The 19,568-nt window shown below is 39.1% G+C and overlaps 1 protein-coding gene across 1 annotated transcript in view; it reads left to right on the forward strand.

The window, feature by feature from the left end:
• Window positions 1–19,568, forward strand: part of LOC122791777 (glyoxylate reductase/hydroxypyruvate reductase-like) — a 451,435-nt gene that overhangs the window by 416,288 nt on the left and 15,579 nt on the right. The window contains exon 8 of the mRNA XM_044059702.1: window positions 530–660. Within this exon, the coding sequence (XP_043915637.1) occupies window positions 530–660 (131 nt within the window). The remainder of the gene's footprint in view (window positions 1–529; window positions 661–19,568) is intronic.

Consider the following 19,568-nt stretch of genomic DNA (forward strand, 5'->3'; position numbering starts at 1 on the left):
CAGAAATCTATGATTGATACATTAATATGATTTGATATGGTGACACATAATAGCATGGAACATGATTGATTGTGTTTACTGATTGTATGAGTGCATTTCACATACACTGCGTACATTAATTATGGCTTGCTTTGATTGCATGTCTGTAAGTGTCTGTGTGTGTGTGTGTGTGTGTGTGTGTGTATCAGTGGCTTCATTTTATTACATTAAAGTTTTTGATAGACTATATGTTTTATTTAGTCATGATTTTGTGGCAGGGCTAGCCACCTGGTGGTGTAAATGTGCAAACATGGGAAAACAGGTTGTGGATGGATGAATGGATGCTTTTACTATGCTATAATTTGAATGCTTATATAGTGCCTACAAATTCAGAGAAAACATGTTTCTGCAATTCTACAGAAGTAGCAAAACTAATTATGCAAGCATGTTAAATACTAGGACTAGTGTATCTTTACGGGCACTTAAGTGATTCTCAGTAATTTTTTAAAATTTCTTACAAACTTCAGTATCTCCTTTGCATATTTTGCAGAGGGCCTGTGGTGAACCAAGATGACCTTTATCAAGCCTTAGTCACTGGTCAGATTGCAGCTGCTGGTCTGGATGTTACAACTCCTGAACCTCTACCTATTGATCATCCTCTTTTTAAATTGAAGAACTGTGGTAAGTAAAGAATCATAATAAACTCAGAGATGTACACTCTATTGTACGTTTCCTTAAATGAAAATACATACAAAGATGCATGCATGTAAGTGAAATCAGACTCACAGAAGCACACAGAATCATGTGCGTGTGCACACACACACACACACACACACACACACACACACACACACACACACACACACACACACACACACACACACACACACGCACATACGCACACACGCGAGTGCACACACACACACACACACACACACACACATACACACACACACACATATGCACAAAACTGGTGAATTTATATTCTTTGTAGATGCATTTAATATCTTACACAGTTTCACAGTAAAATAACCTCTGCTATATTTTTGGGGATAATGTGATTTCTTCCAAATTTGACTTACTTTATTATCTATGCATTGTCTGGTCATGCTGAAAACCATTTTTGTGAGACACTCTTCTACAAAGGTTCCACACATGGAACAGTGGAGGACAAAACACAGTAATACTAAGTTCAAAGAAATTACAGCAGGTTACTCAAAGTATAGTTGAAGCATTGGCCTTTGTCAGTACTTGCAAACTACATCTCATATACCATATGTAATGTATAAAAGCAGCCCTGCTCCCTGGCCTAGAGGGTTGAGGCCTTGACTATGAACCAGACAACCAGCAGCCCTGCTCCCTGGCCTAGAGGGTTGAGGCCTTGACTATGAACCAGACAACCAGAAGCTGATTAGCAGCTCTGGGGTTGGAGGATCTGAGCAATGAAGGGTGGGAGTGTGCAGCTTGATGCTAGCTTGCCCATCCTGGATTAAGAGAGATGGTCTGCCTTTCTGTAATACTGACACCTGCTGATAAAAGAGGTGTATGATTTGCAAAATACAGGCGAGGAGCTTCTGTTAAAGTTGTCAAGCCATGTTCTCAAAGTAGCCTTCATGGGGCATGGACAGGAATGTGCACTACCACAGGGGCAGGCATTGCAGGCCCTCACATCTGCAAGCATGCATGTCAGTCTCTGTGACAGTGATTAGGGCAAAAAAAATTCTATTTGCTGCTTCCCATTGGAGGCAAATGAGTTGAATGATGTTGGGGGTATTAGTGGTTGGCATAGTGTGTGGAATAAAAGGCACATAGAAATGCCTGTATAAAAGAAGTGATGTGGAAATGTTGGAGTTAGAGAAGAAAAAGAAAAACTCAAAAAAGAGATATAAGCCAAAAAAGCAAAGAAGATGGGGAAGCTGCAGAGTTTAGAGGTATTAAACCACGAGACAACATAAAATGATTCTTGAAAAAATGTTGCAAACATACAGGATTAGAAGACTACCATTTATTAATTTAATTTACTTTTGCTGACTTGGTTAGTTCCACAAGACACAGTCTATTGTCAGGGTTAACGAGTAGGAGTAATTTGGCCAGAACTCTGTGGAAATTCCCTTAATCAAAGCCGCGGTGGTGCAGCAGTAGCGTTGTCGCCTCACAGCAAGAGATTTTCCCATTCGATTCTCGGCTAGAGCGCCTTCTGTATGGAGTCTGCATGTCCTCCCTGCGGTTGAGTGGCGTTCAAAAGACATGCGTGAATGGGGCATGCCTTTGTTGAAGGTTGGGCATCGGTCTGGCTCCTCGGCACCGTAAAAATTGACTGCCAATCATTAGCAGACCGGAGTTCCACTGTGGCGACCCCTAACCGGGAAAAGCCGAAAGAAAAACAACAGCATTTTTCAGCAACTGCCTTGGACTCTCCTACAGTCACCTTAGCTAGAACCAGCTGAGACAAATGATGGCACCTCTGGAGTGTTGCACCCACATCATATGCTGCATTATAGTGTCTGTACTGGAAGGTGAATCTAAGTACTAGGATTGGGGATACAACCTGCAGTCTTATCATTTTTGGCACCAGAGGTGAGTGTGCTACTCCCGAGCCACTGACATTAATTTTTGAAATAATATTGTGTAACGAACCATATCTCTCAACTGTCCAGATTTTTGCCTCAAAATTTTGGTCTGTGCCTCATAAAATTTTTGGCTTTCTGGAAAATCACTGGGATGATCTAAGAAATGAAATTAGTAAATAATGTCATACATTTGAATTTCAGACTCCATGTCCTTTAGAAAATGCATTTTAATGCATACCATGTTATTCTAGTAACTTTCTAAGTTTATAAGAACAGTATATTTAAAATCTGACCCTATTTTTGGGCCTTTGTGTTCCCATTATTTGAGGCTTTGTCCAGATTTCTTGGGTTAAGAGGTTGAGAGATATGTAAGGAACTTTAACTCCTGAAGATGCAGAATACAGCATTTAAGATAGGAGAGAGTCAATGGTTTACATTCCTGCAGCTTAAATTGTAGATGTCTGTGGTAAAAGTTAGAGTTACATGTTCATAGACAAATACTAGGCTATCAATCTGCAGACTATTACAATCCTGGCTAATAACCAGAAGTCAGAATCAAACTTTGTACTTTGTAACTATGAGGTAAAGACTTTAACCATTATGCCAAATCATTCCATTTCATAATGAAGGTAGTGTAGCTGTTGTGTTTTTTTTTTGGGGGGGTGGGTCCCTTAGACCTCATTCAAATAGCCCAGCCCAAAGTGCCTCATGTGAATGCCAAGTCTACCAGCCATCCCCATACAATCCAGACTTACTCTAGTATTACTGTGGTCTGGTCGTGGATCCTAAGGGTGTCCTTGGGACTTGTCAATCTGTGCTTCTGTCCTGGCTTTTTTTTCCTCTTTTATATGCCCTACACTTTCCATTTTCCTGTCCCCTATGCTCATCAGCTCCCCTCTTTGAACCACTCCTACCCTTAGGGAGCATTGTTGACAAGTGCCCTCCCACCCAAGATGGCACACCCAAACCTCCCCAAGCCACTAATCAAACCTCGGTTTACTGGGCTATAGCCAGGGCTTTATCCTGCTATGCCACTTGAAAAGCTGTGGGGATTACTAGAGACAAATCTTAAAATAACTGATTAAAATGCATGAAATAAAATGGCCAGACTGTGAGTTCATTAATGTTTCTGACAATTAAGGAAAGATGATTTTGTGTTAATTACCATATCAAGAGAAAACATATCAGAGTAAAGGCTAGCGTATAAAGAATATATTGAGTCCAAATAATATGTTCTTTTCCAGAAATGTTATATGAAAAGGATCCCAGAGTTGGCTGTTAACTACAGATCCCAGAGTTGGCTGTTAACTACAGCTTGGCCAAATAGCTGAATCACTTGCTCATAAATGAACTTTGGTGGTTCCTGTTGGTCCATAAAGGATCAAATCTTTTGGTCACTCAAACATGAAGTGACCATTTTTTAAAGTAACAAAGACAAGAACAAATGTGCAATGCTTGAGGGGGTAGATGGATGAGAGTATGGTGGAGGGATGCACAATGGCATTGATGAAAGAAAACTCATTAAAAGCCACTGATCATAGGAGTGTCAGTGAGGATGACGGTTTTAATGGAGATATAGGAAGGAAGAGGGAGGTTAGGAGTCTAGTTATCTGTCAGCACCATGTTCAACATGCACCTGTTGTTACTCTTGCAAATATGAGAAGAGAATGCTGTTTCCAAACCTACATATAACTTGCCCAGTATTGAGGAAGTTTATATACTTTAGCCACATTCACAGATGATCTCACAAGACCACTTGCTAAATAAAAATAAAAGCCCTCTAACCCACATGTTAGTAAATTGTCTGCAAGATGGAGTTATGAGAGAGCTAGTTTTAGGTTTTGCGGCAGAAGTTAGTGAAAACACAAGATGCGTACTCACAAACCATACTCTCAGTGCCCTTGTTACTGTCTTCCATGTGAAATTTGAGATTTGGGATAAGACATTACTTTTTAAACTGCCTGGTGCAGAGGCCAGATGATCAACTTGTGGGCTGGAGGAACACTTCCTGATCTCGCAAACCATTTGCTAGGACCTTTAAAAACAGTGTGGCAGGAGGGGTGTAGTACTAAAAGGTCAGGCGGTCACTGCATATTGCTCTAGTGACCCATTCTGGTGAGGGTGGGTGTAAGATAAAATAAGTACTACCCGCATGGTATGTCACTAAGTTATATGCCTTCCAGACAGTGAACTACACCCTGAACTCAATGAACAAGGAAGACTGTGCCTGTGAAGTCCTGTATGTGGCAAAGAACTTGCTTCTCCATTCATTAAATATGTAATCTGGAGAACTGATCAGAACATACTGCCTTCTAATAACAGGCATATGCTTTTCAAATAAAACATCAGTTATGTCAGCGTTTTTTCTACAAGATATATAACAGATAAGTAGAAGAATTGTCTATATGTTGTATTTGGAGTGATTTTCACTGTTGCAACCTGCTCTGATGAGCATTATTCAGGGATTCAATCCACTGACTCATGATGGTATTTTCTAGATGTAATTCATCCTCAAGTGCCCACCCACCTAGATGAATCAAATGTGTTATTCCTGAGTAAGATATAATAAAGAAAAGAACGGACTTCCTCCCAAATGATTCAGGTCTGTAACTCCTAAGTCAGGCAAACTAAGAAAGATTCAGTACCCAGTTTGTTATGCGTGGCAAAAGTGAAGCATCAGCCTCATCATATATTTTAGGTCTGCAATGATACACTCAGAAATGCAACAAGATGAGTCTGAAAAGGACATTTGGAATGGTAGAGAAAGTAGAGGCCAATTGACTAGAAAGCACAGTGATATTAAATGAGTAATCTGGAATTCAGCATCATCAGCCCCTTTAAGGGGTCAGCATGTTGTGTAAACTGTTGCCATCTCTCTCTCTCTCTCTCTCTCTCTCTCTCTATTCCATGTCACTGTCCTACCTTCTTCAGTACTCATGTCTGACTGTCACAGGTCTTTTCTCATACAGTCCATCCACCTCTTTGCTGGATGCCCTCATTTCCTCTTGCCTTTTTCCTGTCTGTCCCAAATCTTCTTCACCAGATTGTCTTCGGCTTTTCTGCACATATGCCTGAACCACCATATTCTGTTCTTTTTGACCTTTTCTGCAATTAGAGCTACTTTGGCCTCTGTTCTTATGTCTTCATTTCTTCATCTGTCCCACAGTGTGCATCCTATTACCCATCTTAGGCACTTCACCTATATGACTTCTAGCTTCCTCAGCTGCTCTGACTTTACTGACACATTTCTGTACCATTCAGTATTGCTGGTTACACCACAGTATTGTACACCTTACTTCTCAGCTTCTTTGGCTTTCTTCAGTCACACACGACACCAGATCCTCTGTACCAGTCAACTGCAGCCACTCTGATTCTAGGTTTCACCTCTTCATTCAGACTTCCCTTCTCCTCAACCACCCCTCCAAAATATTTGAGGCTGTTAACCTGCTCCACTATTTTCCATTCTATCTCAGTTCTCAGCTTCTTCTTATTTCCCCCATTTGCTGAAATTACCACTATCTTATCTGTACTTAGTTTCATCCCATGTGCCTTCAGTTTTGCATTCCAATCCCCTATCCTTTGCTGACGTTCTTGTTCAGAGTCTGCCTGTTATGGCACATAGTCTGCATACAGAAACTTCGTTGATCTGCCCCCTTCGACCTGTTTGTTAATATAGTCCATCACTAGTATGAACAGCAGTGGGCTCAGAGCTGAACCCTGATGTATACCCACTCCCACTGGGAATTGCTCTGTGAGACTGAACACTGTTTGGACTTGAGTAATCGGGTCTTTGTACATAGCCTGCATTAATTCTATCACTGTTTCTGGGACTTCAAACCACCATAGGCCTACCCAAATCAGCTTTCCTGGGACTTTGTCATATGCTTTCTCCAAGTCTTTGAATGCCCAGTTGGACTTTTTCCCTCTGTCTAGCTTCTTCTCAACTAGCTGGCTCACTGCAAACATTGGATCAGTTCTGCTGTATCCTGATCCAAATTGATCATCTCCCATCTTACTTTCTACTGCTCTGTGCATTTGTTTATCAATCACCCATCAGCAAACAAGACAATTTAAATAAACATGATAGAGCTTTAATAGTGGTTTATTGTTCCAGGCTTTAAGGGAAGGGTTATGTTGAATGCTGCTTCACTCCAAAGAGAGAATGCAGGTAACTTTAACTGAATAAGCATGGCTAGAGTCACCTTAAACGAAGGCTGAGATGTGAAGGACTATTTTGCATATACTTATGAGCAATGAGGCACCAGTGTAGGAAAGTTATAAGTGTGCAAGTGTGGCCTATAAGAGATGCTAACATGGGAACGACTGTCTGGCAATAGTAGCATTACTTTAGTGAGGTACACTGAATAGGTTATGGTGAGGCAGGGTAACAACAACTGTGCTTGTCAAGGGAGCTCCTGAAGCTGCACTTATGGGGACGCACACCTGGCTAAAGCCAATGTAGGAAATGTGCCAGCTTCATCATGGCCAAGTACTTGAATAATAACACTTAACTGAAAGGTTCTTCAAAGGTGGTCACTGTGTTCAGGGTTGTGACCCTTTCCCCAAGGTATAGTAGCCTCAGGGTTAATTTTATTATGTCCTGGAGTGCAGGTGGGTAAAGATCTCTACATGGGTGGTACAAAGGGGCTTTCCCTCAAAACATATGGCACCTTGAAAAGTAACTAGATTCCTTTGTTTCTGATCAGCTCACATTGTCAGGAACGAGCCATCATCAGTCTGACATGGAGCTCTAAATGTCAACAACCACACGTGGCCAGTGACAAAGGGTAAATATCAACAACCAAATATGGCCAGTGACAAAGGGTAAATATCAACAACCAAACATGGCCAGTGACAAAGGGTAAATATCAACAACCAAACATGGCCAGTGACAAAGGGTAAATATCAACAACCAAACATGGCCAGTGACAAAGGGTAAATATCAACAACCAAACATGGCCAGTGACAAAAGCTAAATATCAACAACCAAACATGGCCAGTGACAAAAGCTAAATATCAACAACCAAACATGGCCAGTGACAAAGGGTAAATATCAACAACCAAACATGGCCAGTGAGAAAGGCACTACTGGTACAGTAATGCTTCACTTATAAGATGTAGCATCCACTAGTGCTGCACGTAATACACATAGAAGCAGTACAGGGGCACAGGGGCAATTCAGTAATACCTTACAATGAAGAGAATGGAGATGTGCACAGCTTTGGGTGAGCATGCCTTCTTAGTGTAGCAGGGGAGTTAAAAATAAGAGCAGCTTGTGAAATGACGATAGCTGACTACAAGTAGTTTAGAATCTGATTCTTGACAGGTTTGTGAAAAAAACTATGGGTGTGGATGGAAACAAAGATCAAAGAAAAATGACAGAAGGTGATGTTGAAGAATCAGAAATCACCTTCTGATGGTTAAGCAAAATACACTTCTAAAAGAAAATGAGATGACAGAAAAAAACTGCAACAAAAAACAACTTATCAACATAAAACTAAGCAGAGGTTATAATACTTGACAGTAATTTATTAAGAAATTATAAAATGATCAGAATTTCAGGTGAATAGTTACATTCATAAATACTAGGTTAGCTGCTCCAGTGTGTCATTGTAAGTTTAGCCAAATTCCCTTAATAAGAATCAAATGCTGTACCTTTGCCGTGAGAGGTAAGCACCTTAAACAGTTTACCAAACCCACTCACTTTAACTAAAGGAAGCAGTTGTTACTGATTCATTCCAAGTAACCTGTCTGCAAAAAAGTTAATTTGATTATGTTAGCTGTAAAGGAACCTCAACACGAAACTACACATACACGCAAAAGAACACTGATGATCAAAATACAAAAAGATTAATTAGAAATCACTATAATCTTATAAGCTACAATAAAACATATAGAAGCATCCCAATCCCTCTTGCCTTTTACAATATGGCAAAAAGTAGACATGTTGTTCAAGACCCTTAGCATGTAAAACATAGAGAATACTTAACGTGTGGGGAAAAAAGGTCCACCAAAACTTGTTACATCCCCAGACATCAAAAGTGCCCCTTTCTAAAGTGGTTTCAGTTTTAACCCCCTTAACTATAACAATACCAGGGTCATTTTAACACTGAGGAAAGGGAAACTTTCAATGAGCTATCCCTCTTGATGAGTGGGACTTTAACAGGTATCCTACTCCCTATCAGAAATGACATTTTGAATAATTATTTCATTATTGTATACTTAACAAGGTCACTCGTTTTCATCATTTTTTTAATTTTCTCTTCAAGAGCTAATGGAACTGAAAAATGAGTAAGTTAGCGATCATGTTAATGATCTGTTAAATGAGGAATTGTTATGGCACTATCTTTTATGTATTTATAGATTTATGGGCTTGAACATAGCTCATTTTACTCTGCGCAACATTTGAAAAGACAAAAAAAAACGAGAAGGGGTAATTTTTAGATTAATATCACTTTCCACTTTGAAAATGCATTTATAAAATGTTTTATTTGAAAAGCACATGACTTATCAGAAGGCAGTATAGTCTGATCAGTTTTTCAGATTACATATTTTATGCATGCAGAACTAAGTTCTTCATTGCCAAATTTAATGCATAACAAGGTTATACAACCATAGTGAAGTGAATGAAAAAGTGACTGATCCAAAGTGAAAGTGTGGATTAGGCAGACATGGAAGTTGATGGCATTATGCCTTTCCAAGGATGACTTCAAAAAAGTTAAATTCTGAAATGATTCTTTCTCTGCAGTTCAGTATGTTAGCTACTTCTACACTGCTACACATTCACTACTCTGTAGAAATTCAGGGTCCCAAGAAGGCAGAGAGGAGCTGAAACAAAACCACAGAATTAGCAACAATAACAGAACAAAGACGATGCATAGGAAAGAATACCTGGTATTATCTGTATAAATGATTTGGGACATATGTATGTATGATAATGAAGATTTTTTGAATAGTTTCTGCACAGGTCTGTTAATTTTTGTCAGCTATATAACAGAAAGCTCAGAGAAGCAGTCTGTGATTATCAATCAAGTCTACATAGCTACGTGGACAATATCAGTTTCCTCTCCACCAGTTTCAACTTCCGGTCAATGATCTATTAGTATGTCATTTTTATTTACTGTATCCTATCCCCTTCTGAAAATGAGTACTGTCTTTCCATATCACTAATCTGACAGCTTTTATTTATTTTTAAACAATATATTTCTGCTGTTAACATTTCTAACAGTATTTTTATTTCTGTTAACATAATATTTGTATACAATATACAGTTAAAAATCAATTAAAATATTTAACCTATGACACAATTCTCCATAATCTTGAGCATAACAGCATTTTCTTGTTCATGCAGTGCTTTTACTCTTACAAAAATATAACTTTCCTGTCTTTCAATGTATATTATCAGCTGCTAAGGCTACCAATAGCTCTTATGTTTTTTTTTCTTTCACCTGTCGTAAGTATCTGCCAGTCATCATCTTAAACCCCCATTTTTCCCATTTTAGCATGGGATCTAGGAGTCACATCGACTGACACCACTTCTCTGTATTCATATCCTCTGTCCTATCTTCTTTGACAGTTAAACTCATGTGTCTCAGGTAAACTCTTGTGCAATCCAGCCATCACTTGAATGGATGTCCTCATCTCTTCTTGTCTTTGTTCCTCTCTCTCCCAAATGTCCTTTACTAAATTATCTTCTGCTGTCCTACATGTGACCAAGCCACTGTCATCTGTTCTCCTTGACTTTCTCTGTAAACTGGATCTACTTTGGCTTCTGCTCTGCTCTCATGTCTTCTTCTGTCCCACAATATGCATTCTACTACCTATTTAAGGCACTATTTAAGGCATTATCTCAAGCATCCTCAGATACTCTGCCTTCACTACCTAGGTGTCTGTATCATACAGAAGCACTGACCACTGTTTTGTACAACTTATAACTTCTTTGTCATTCCTCTTCACGCGCTACCCCTGACACTTTGTGACAGTTGACTGCAGCACCTCTTATTCTAGCTCATTCAGGCTTTCCTTCTTCACAACCACATTTACCAGATACATAAAACTGCTAACCTGTTCCACTGTTTCCCTTCTATCTCAGTTTTAAGCTTCAATGTGCTGATATTTTAATTTAAGGTCTTTTCTCAGCATACTTCATAATAAAAACAGACTGACTTGAATACGTATAGCTGTGCTTCACCTGAAAGGATATGTGCTCAACACTATGTATATGCTCTTATAAGTGTTACGTCTTTGTTCTAGAACTCGTGAAAGATAACATAATTAAAAAAAGAGCCCTCTGCATCATAGTTTTCTTTACAGAACACATCACTGTAACTCATATTATGAGGCAGCCTTATAAAATCATGCTTTGGAATATTTCTCTTAATACAACTGGGGTGGGAGTTCTTGAAATGCAACAACTGTTTTCCTCTTTTTTCTTTTAAATAAAACTGCAAACCATCTGTTTTCACGTTTATCTAGAAATGCAATGGATGCAAGACTACAAGTAAGAGTGAAGTTAAGTCCCCCTACCATTAAAATCCATGTAAAACTGAGATTCAAATAACTCTCAGTCTGTGCCATCCAATGAAAATATTATCTATAAAACAATTGTAGCAGAAAATCTGTGCCTGGAAAGGGTTTGCCTCACTTGAAACAGTCTTTTTAAAAACATTACATGAAGATCTTAGCATAACTGGATGCTGTTCCAGTGCATACTTCATTACATTGCATCTGCATGTATGCTGCCGTGCATACTGCATTACATTGCATCCGCATGTATGCTGCATGACCACATAAAAAGCACTTTATGTGAAAATAGCTTTCAAAATAATTAATAATGCAAAATCAGACTGCACAAGTAGCTAAATAACATCCAACAGCTTCTGTTGTAGGTATAAAGGGGCTCCACATTGGCTCTTACTAAAAGACCACCAGATTCAAAATGACAAGATTTCAAATTAAATAAAAAATCTCAGATGTCTTCCAAGTAGCAGCTAGCCTTGGTGACAATGAATTTAATTTAAACTGCTGTTCCAAAAGTAGATACAGGCTCAATTAAACAGCCAAGTGATGACAGACTAAGATAAAAAGGATTATGTAACATATTTTATTTATTTTTGGTAGTCCAGAAAAATGGGCTTAAGGCTGATGGGGAGGATCCATGGTCATCAGGCATGGAGACAAAAAAAAATAAATTGATCATCAGAGAAAATCCACCAAATAAAAACTGTACTATTCCAAGAAATAGAATCTGCCATTGAAAATTCTTTAAAAATAATCAGTACTGTACTTGCTACATTCAGATTTAGGGTTGCTATGCAAAACTTTTCATATGAACATCTAATAACATTTGAGTTACATGTGAAAAGAAAAATCTCTATCCATAATAATAATCTCTCCTCTCTTGTCACATCCAGTAATATAAATAAATTAATTAATCATAAGCCACCCCAGATTTGCCTTTTTTCCCCAGTCAGATTGTAAAAGTGTTTGCTTATATGTTATATTAGTTCACCTTTCAAATTTAGACTCTGAGGCTTTATCAAAACTGAAAAGTAAAATGTTATATTCTGGCATATAACCAGGTGTTTATACAAATTTTCACAGCTGTTAACTTCTGACCCAAATAATAGTCTCAAATGAATGTTTCAAGTGAAGTACATAAAAACAAACATCAGGTTAGAAACATTTATGAAGCAGTAAGGAAGGCTATATAAAGAAATGTTTTTTTCACACTCATTTAATACACGACTAGAAATATTATGAAGTAAACTACTGTCACAGGTTCATCTCTATGGTCAGGTATTGCTTTGAGTGAAAATCTCTTTGATAACCTTTCATGGTTCCAAAATGTTCCCATGTAAGCACTGCCTTCCTCTGAAAATAGAAGCCATCTGATATCACACATTCATCAGAAGTGTCTGATACATTTACTAAACATGAAGATATCCTAGAAAAATTAATTAACATCAGATGCCTTGGTGCTTTCTTCAGTAAAATATATAGTTCTATTTTATTCTTTCTTTTTGCTGCTGTGACAGTTAAAAGACCAATTCTTATTTGACTATTTTTGAAGACCTTTGAATTGGCTGAACATCTTGATCTAGCACAGCTCCTGCTCATCTCAGGGCTCTAACCTCTCCTGGACTTGCTGCTTGTGCTAATTAGCACAATTGTTTTAAAGAAATGGGGCCAGATTCCAAAAGACTTGCTCTCGGAGTAAGTCACTTATTCTGAGATTTGCTAACCAAATAAGTAACTTACTCCAAGATCATATATGTTAGAATCTAGCCCTGGTGTAAGCCTATTTATAGATTGGCCTTTAGAACAAAATAAGACAATTGCACCAAGAACAAGTCTTTTAGAATTAGGGCAGACTTATACCGGAGTAAATCACTTACACTGAACGCAATAGGCATGTTGGTGAAGGGAACAGAGAGAATGAGGAAGTGATGGGTAGGTATGTTGTTAAGGAGAGGACTGCAGAAGGTCATATGATAGTGGAGTTTGTAAAAAGGATGGACATAGCTGTGGTGAATATGTATTTTAAGAAGAGGGAGGAGCATAGGGTGACGTACAAGAGTGGAGGAAGATGCACACTGGTGGATTATATCCTATGTAGGAGGGCCAGTATGAAGGAGATTGGAGACTGTAAAGTGGTGGCAGGGGAAAGTGTAGTTAGGTAACATAGGATGGTGGTCTGTAGGATGACGTTGATAATCAAGAAGAGGTGGAGGAGTGTGAGGGCAGTGCCAAGGATCAAATGGTGAAAGATGAACAAGGGTGATTGTGAGGTGGAGTTCAGGGAAGAGTTAAGACAGGCACTGGGTGGCAGTGAAGAGTTACTGAATAGCTGGGTAACTACAGCAGAGGTAAGGGAGATGGCTAGAAAGGTGCTTGGTGTGACATCTTGACAGAGGAAAGAGGACAAGGAGACCTGGTGGTGGAATGAGGAAGTACAGGAGAGTATACAGAGAAACAGGTTGGCAAAGAAGAAGTGGGATTGTCAGAGAGATGAAGAAAGTAGACAAGAGTATAAGGAGATGAGGTGCATGGTAAACAGAGAGGTGGCAAAGACTAAGGATAAGGTGTATGGAGAGTTGTATGAAAGGTTGGACACTAAGGAGGGAGAAAAGGACTTGTACCAATTGGCTAGACAGAGGGACCAAGCTAGTAAAGATGTGCAGCAGGTAAGGGTGATAAAGGATAATGAGGGAAACATACTTACAAGCAAGGAGACTGCTGTGAGCAGATGAAAAGAGTACTTTGAGGGGCTGATGAATGAAGAGAATGAGAGAGAAAGAAGGTTGGATAATGTGGGGATAGTGAGTCAGGAAGTACAATGGATTATGAAGGAAGAAGTAAGGACAGCTATGAAGAGGATGAAGAAGAGAAAGACTGTTGGTCCAGATGACATACCTGTGGAAGCATGGAGGGGTTTAGGAGAGATGGCAGTGGAGTTTTTAACCAGATTGTTTAATGAAGTCTTGGAAAGGGAGTGGATGCCTGGGGAGTGAAGAAGAAGTGTTTTGGTACAGATTTTTAAGAATAAGGGTTATGTGTCGAGCTGTAGTATCTACAGAGGGAGAAAATTGATCAGTCACAGCATGAAGTTATGGAAAAGAGTAGTGGAAGCTAGGTTAAGAAGGCAGGTGATGATTAGTGAGCAGCAGTATGGTTTCATGACAGGAAAGAGCACTAGAGATGTGATGTTTGCTCTGAGAGTGTTGATGGAGAAGTATACAGAAGGTGAGAAGGTGTTACACTGTGTGTTTGTGGACGTAGAGAAAGCATATGACAGAGTGCCTAGAGAGGAGTTGTGTTGTATGAGAAAGTCGGGAGTGGCAAAGACATATGTAAGAGAGGTACAGGATATGTACGAGGGTAGTATGAGAGTGGTGAGGTCTGCGGTAGGAGTGACGGATACGTTTATGCTGGAGGTGGGATTATATCAAGGATCAGCTCTGCACCCTTTCTTATTTGCAATGGTGATGGACAGTTTGACAGATGAGATCAGACAGGAGTCCCTGTGGACTATGATGTTTGTGGATGACATTGTGATCTGTAGTGAGAGTAGAGAACAGGTTGAGGAGACCCTGGAGAGGTAGAGGTATGCTCTAGAGAGGAGAGGAATGAAGGTCAGCAGGACTAAGACAGAATATATGTGCGTGAATGAGGGGGAGGATACAGGAATGGTGAAGATGCAGGGAGTAGAGTTGGTAAAGGTGGATAAGTTTAAATATTTGGGATCAACAGTTCAGAATAATGGTGAATGTGGAAGAAAGGTGAAAAAGAGACTTCAGGCAGGGTGGTGTGGGTGGAGAAGAGTGTCAGGAGTAATTTGTGACAGACAGGTACCAGTAAGAGTGAAAGGGAAGGCCTACAAGAGGGTAGTGAGACCATTTATGTTATATGAGTTGGAGATGGTGGCATTGACAAAAAGACAGCAGTCAGATCTGGAGGTAGCACAGTTAAAGATGTTAACATTTGCACTGGGTGTGACAAGGATGGACAGGATTAGGAATCAGTATATTATAGGATCAGCTCAAGTTGGACGGTTTGGAGACAAAGCCAGAGAGGCAAGATTGCAATGGTTTGGACATGCGCTGAGGAGGGATGCTGGGTATATTGGGAAAAAGATGCTAAGGATGAAGCTGCCAGGTAACCGGAAAAGAGGGAGGCCTAAGATAAGGTTTATGGATGTGGTGAGAGAGGACATGCAGGCGGTTGGTGTGACAGAGCAAGATGGAGATGACAGGAAGAAATGGAAACAGATGATCCGCAGTGGCGATCCCTAACGGGAACAGCCGAAAGAAGAAGAAGACTAAGCTCAAGTCTTTTGGAATCAGGTCAATGATCTTTTTTTAAATTTGTGCAGTCTCTATGAAACGTCTTGACTTTCACCTGTTTAACTTTTAGATCACATCGTTTAACATTTTATCAAACATATAATTTTAGAAAAGTATATCCATGAATTTTATTATATTGTTCAGGTTTATAAGTACTTTAATGGCAATTTTTAACTCATCTTCCAGCATGTTTGGATCACATTGAATTAAACACATTAAATTCAAAGATATTTGTTTAGTAAATCCTATTGTTAGTTATCAAACATTTCTCTGCCTTCTTTATAAGTGGATTTTTAAGTTGTAAGATATGTTTGGACTCGTGTAGTGAGCACACTTCTTTGCCAAAAAGCTTTCTGGCTTGAATCATATTTTTTCAGATCTCAAAATAGATTGATACAATTTTCATTTGACACATACATTTTCTTTTATGGGTATTTTTAAAATAGTAAACAGATGTCTTGGTGCTGATTTTAATAACGTTTAGCTTTACAGTGGAAATAAATGGCAGAACATTTTGAAATCCCATGAAAAGCATGTGTTAAACATTATTCATAGATTCTCTTGTTTGAAATGAATCAGAGTGATTTGTATATTTGATGCTTCTGTTGTGAGCTGATAGGTTTTTTATCATATCTTTTTTTTTCAAATTAATCTTAATTTAGCTTCAGTATGATTTGTTATCTCAGTAAGGCACATCGGTGTTGAATATAATATTTTGTATCAAGATAACTTTAAAGCTTTAAAGCTAGAAAATACTGAAAAGAGGAAGAGAAACAGAGAGCGAGAGAAAGCGAGACAGTTGTGTGCTCACTATTAACTTATCCTCACTGCTAAATGGCACCACTAGGTCAAAACCTGCTTTAATGGAAGAAAGAAATTCAAGCTCTATTGATATAGCGATACTTAAAGAAGTAAATTCTCCTAATATGTTGGATTTTTTTTGCTTTTAAGAAGCTGTATGTGGTAATAACATATTTCAAACTGCAAATGTAACAACAGTATGTGTTCAAAATCATTCAGACTCTCACAGAACATTTCAGAAATAGCACTGCATCATGGCAAATAAGGGAAAATGGTTTACTATCAGAATTTTGAAGCCCACGATCATGAAATCCATAATCCTGAGTCTATAATACCCTGAAGAGCATAATGTCGAAAAATCTAAAATACCAAACCCCATTTAAGTGTGAACACAGGAAACTACAGTTGTATAACTAAATTACAATAACAGTAGATGTTCAAATGATCGCTACTGTCATAGTCTAAGCTATTTGGGTTATATCCTGCAAGGATATAATATTCGGACAGCTTCCAAAGCTTCAGGGCACCATTGATGTACCCAAACTGTTAGTCACCTTAAGCTTAGTTGACTAAAAAGATAGGTTTGGGTGCCAAGCCCTTCAGAGCTTTCATGCCAACAGAAAGAGAGGGGCTAAGCCCTGAAAGGGCAATGCCAGGAAAACAAAAATAAAAGTTCACACATTGGCAAAAGCAACACGAAACAAAGGGGATATAGAGAAGGAGCAGCTACTGTGATCATTTGAACATCTGCTGTTATGATAGAATTACTTGCACAACTGTACTGTGTTCCTTATAATGATCACTGCTGCAGTAGCCTGAGCCCCATAGGTAGATTACCATAGCTTACCAACTTTGGTATGTGGAAGAAGAAGAGTCCAGGTATCCATGGAGAATGTTCCTAGCAAAGCCTGATTTAGACATAGAGAAGGAATAAAGCCTATAGTGCTTTGTAAAAGTATGTACAGCAAATCAAGTTGCTACTACTAGAATCCATCCCTTTCCAAAACGCCACAAATGAAGTGAAGGTCCTGGTAGAGTGGGCCTTAACACTGCCTGTAATAGTTTTGCTATGGCGAGTATAACAAAAGGTAATAGCCTTAGACAACCATTTGTAAATAGTCTGCCTTGACACAAGTTGTTCCATGTTCTTACCTTCACAAGAAAAACAGTTGATCGAAAGATATCAAAGATTTAGTTGTGCCAAGGTAGTTCCTGAGTTGTCTGTGGACATCCAAGGTATGGAGTATCCTTTCTCCCTCAATATTAGGCTCAGGAAAGAAAACATGGAGATGGATAGCTTGGCTTAAAGTAAAGCCAGATACTACTTTAGGCATAGAAAAGGATTAGTTCTCAAAGAAAGCCTGTTTGTGTGGAAATTGAGGTAGGATTGACTTACCATAAGTTCTTACAGCTCAGATAGTCTTCTTACAAAGGTCAGAACAATCAGCAAAACTGTATTACATTTTAAGAACCTCAAGTCAACCAGTTTAGCTGGTTCAAGAGGAACAAGTGTTAGCTTCTCTAACACAAAATTATGATTTCTAGGAGTGGCTTCCAGTTTTCTTCTAGGCCTGTTATGCAAAACCCCTTTTGAAAACATTTTGATATGAAAATGCTTTGAAAGAGGAGGATCCATTGGTAGATGAACCTTGAGTGAGGATTAAGAAAAGCCATAAGACAGTAACTCATACAGATGTTGTAAAACCAGAAAACAACTAGCCCTGAATCAATGCTTGCTGTGCTGTAGGCATTAACTAGAAAACATTTTCCACTGGCTAATATATGACTTTCTAGTAGCAGGCTTCCCTGGCTCCATTTATACCTGCTGCATGTCCTCAGAAAACAATTGCCTAAAGAGATTAAAGACCCTATCATCCAGGCAGTCAATTAAGGTTGATTGGGGTCAGGATAAATAAAACACCTCTAATCCTGTGTGAGTAGATCCAGTGTGTTAGTAGATCCAATCTGTGGGGAAGCTTGTGGTAATTGCCCCTGGCCATTTACAAAACAAAAGGGAGAACCGCTGTTGCCTGGACCAGAAGGGAGTCTGAATCTCCATAAAGACCCTGCAATATAGCTTCATAGCACTTATCACCCTGCAGACATCTGTCTTTCAAGCTATCTTGTATGGAATCCTAGAGTAGAATCTTGATAGCTGATTATCCAGAGAGAAAGCAAATAGCAAATAGGTCTTCTTGAGGAACTCCCACCAGATGGAGCAAATATTGGAATACCCCTTGATCTAGTTTCCATTCATGAGGGTCTGCTCTTGTCCTGTTCAGCTTGTCTGACATACAGTTTTGCTCTGGAATGTAGGATGTCTGTAGAGTGAGATTGTGCTGTTAAGCTATATCCCAAGCTAACATGGCTAGTCTGCACAGGGGGACTACAACCTGGTTCCACCCTGCTTTTTGATGTACCACATGACTATGGCATTCTCTGTAACAACTTGAATAAGTCCTGGGAACTAAAGATAGTTCAGAAAGTTGTGCGTCTTGATAAGAGCAAGTATCTATTTTATACACATGTGCTTGATCTGTTCTTGGTGTCCTACACACCTTGCACTTTTATCCCTTCTGAAACTGCTCCCCAAGCAAAGTCCAATGCATCTGTGGTGACTGACTGCTTTGAAACAGGGAGGGAGAAGAGGAGTCCTGGATTTAAGGATATTTGCTGTCTCCTCCAAATAATTTCCTTTCTAACAAACCCCAGCACTGGGACTTGAAAGGACAAAGTATGTTGGTGCTGGGACCAATGAGACTTCAGATACCATTGTATCATTCTTATGTGGAGTCTTGCAAGGAATATCATGAGAATGACAGATATCATGAGACACAAAATCCTGAAGTAATCCCTCATAGTGGTCAAAGTCTGAATGCAAAACCTTAGAAATAGATCTAGATCTAATTTGGTCTCTTTGAAGAAAAGCTGTATGAACTAAGTTGTATATCTGATACCCCAGGAACACAATCCTGTGTGAAGGAGTCCAAAAAGACATTTGAATACTCTCCTGGAGTCTTAGCTTGCACAAGCGATCTCTCACCGAAGTGAGAGATCCTCACAGTTTGAAAAATACTGTGCAAAGATAAGCAATCCATCTAAATGTGGAAAAATGCAGATACCCTGTAGCCTGCAATGGGCTATAACTGGAACTAGACACTCTGTGAACATACTTGGTGCTGAGGATAGTCCAAAGGGTAAGGCAGAGAACTGGTAATATGATTCAGACAAAGATCATTTAACAAATGCCTCAAATCTGTATGCATAGGGATGTGATAAGCATCTTTTAAATCTAGAGTTACTAGGAAACTTGAATGAGGAAGAAGTCGTAATAGGTGAAGTGACAACATTTTCAGCTTGGGCACTATCACAA

The sequence above is a fragment of the Protopterus annectens genome, chromosome 17.part0 (assembly GCF_019279795.1).
Source record: "Protopterus annectens isolate FY-2018-M chromosome 17.part0, PAN1.0, whole genome shotgun sequence".
NCBI lineage: Eukaryota > Metazoa > Chordata > Ceratodontiformes > Protopteridae > Protopterus > Protopterus annectens.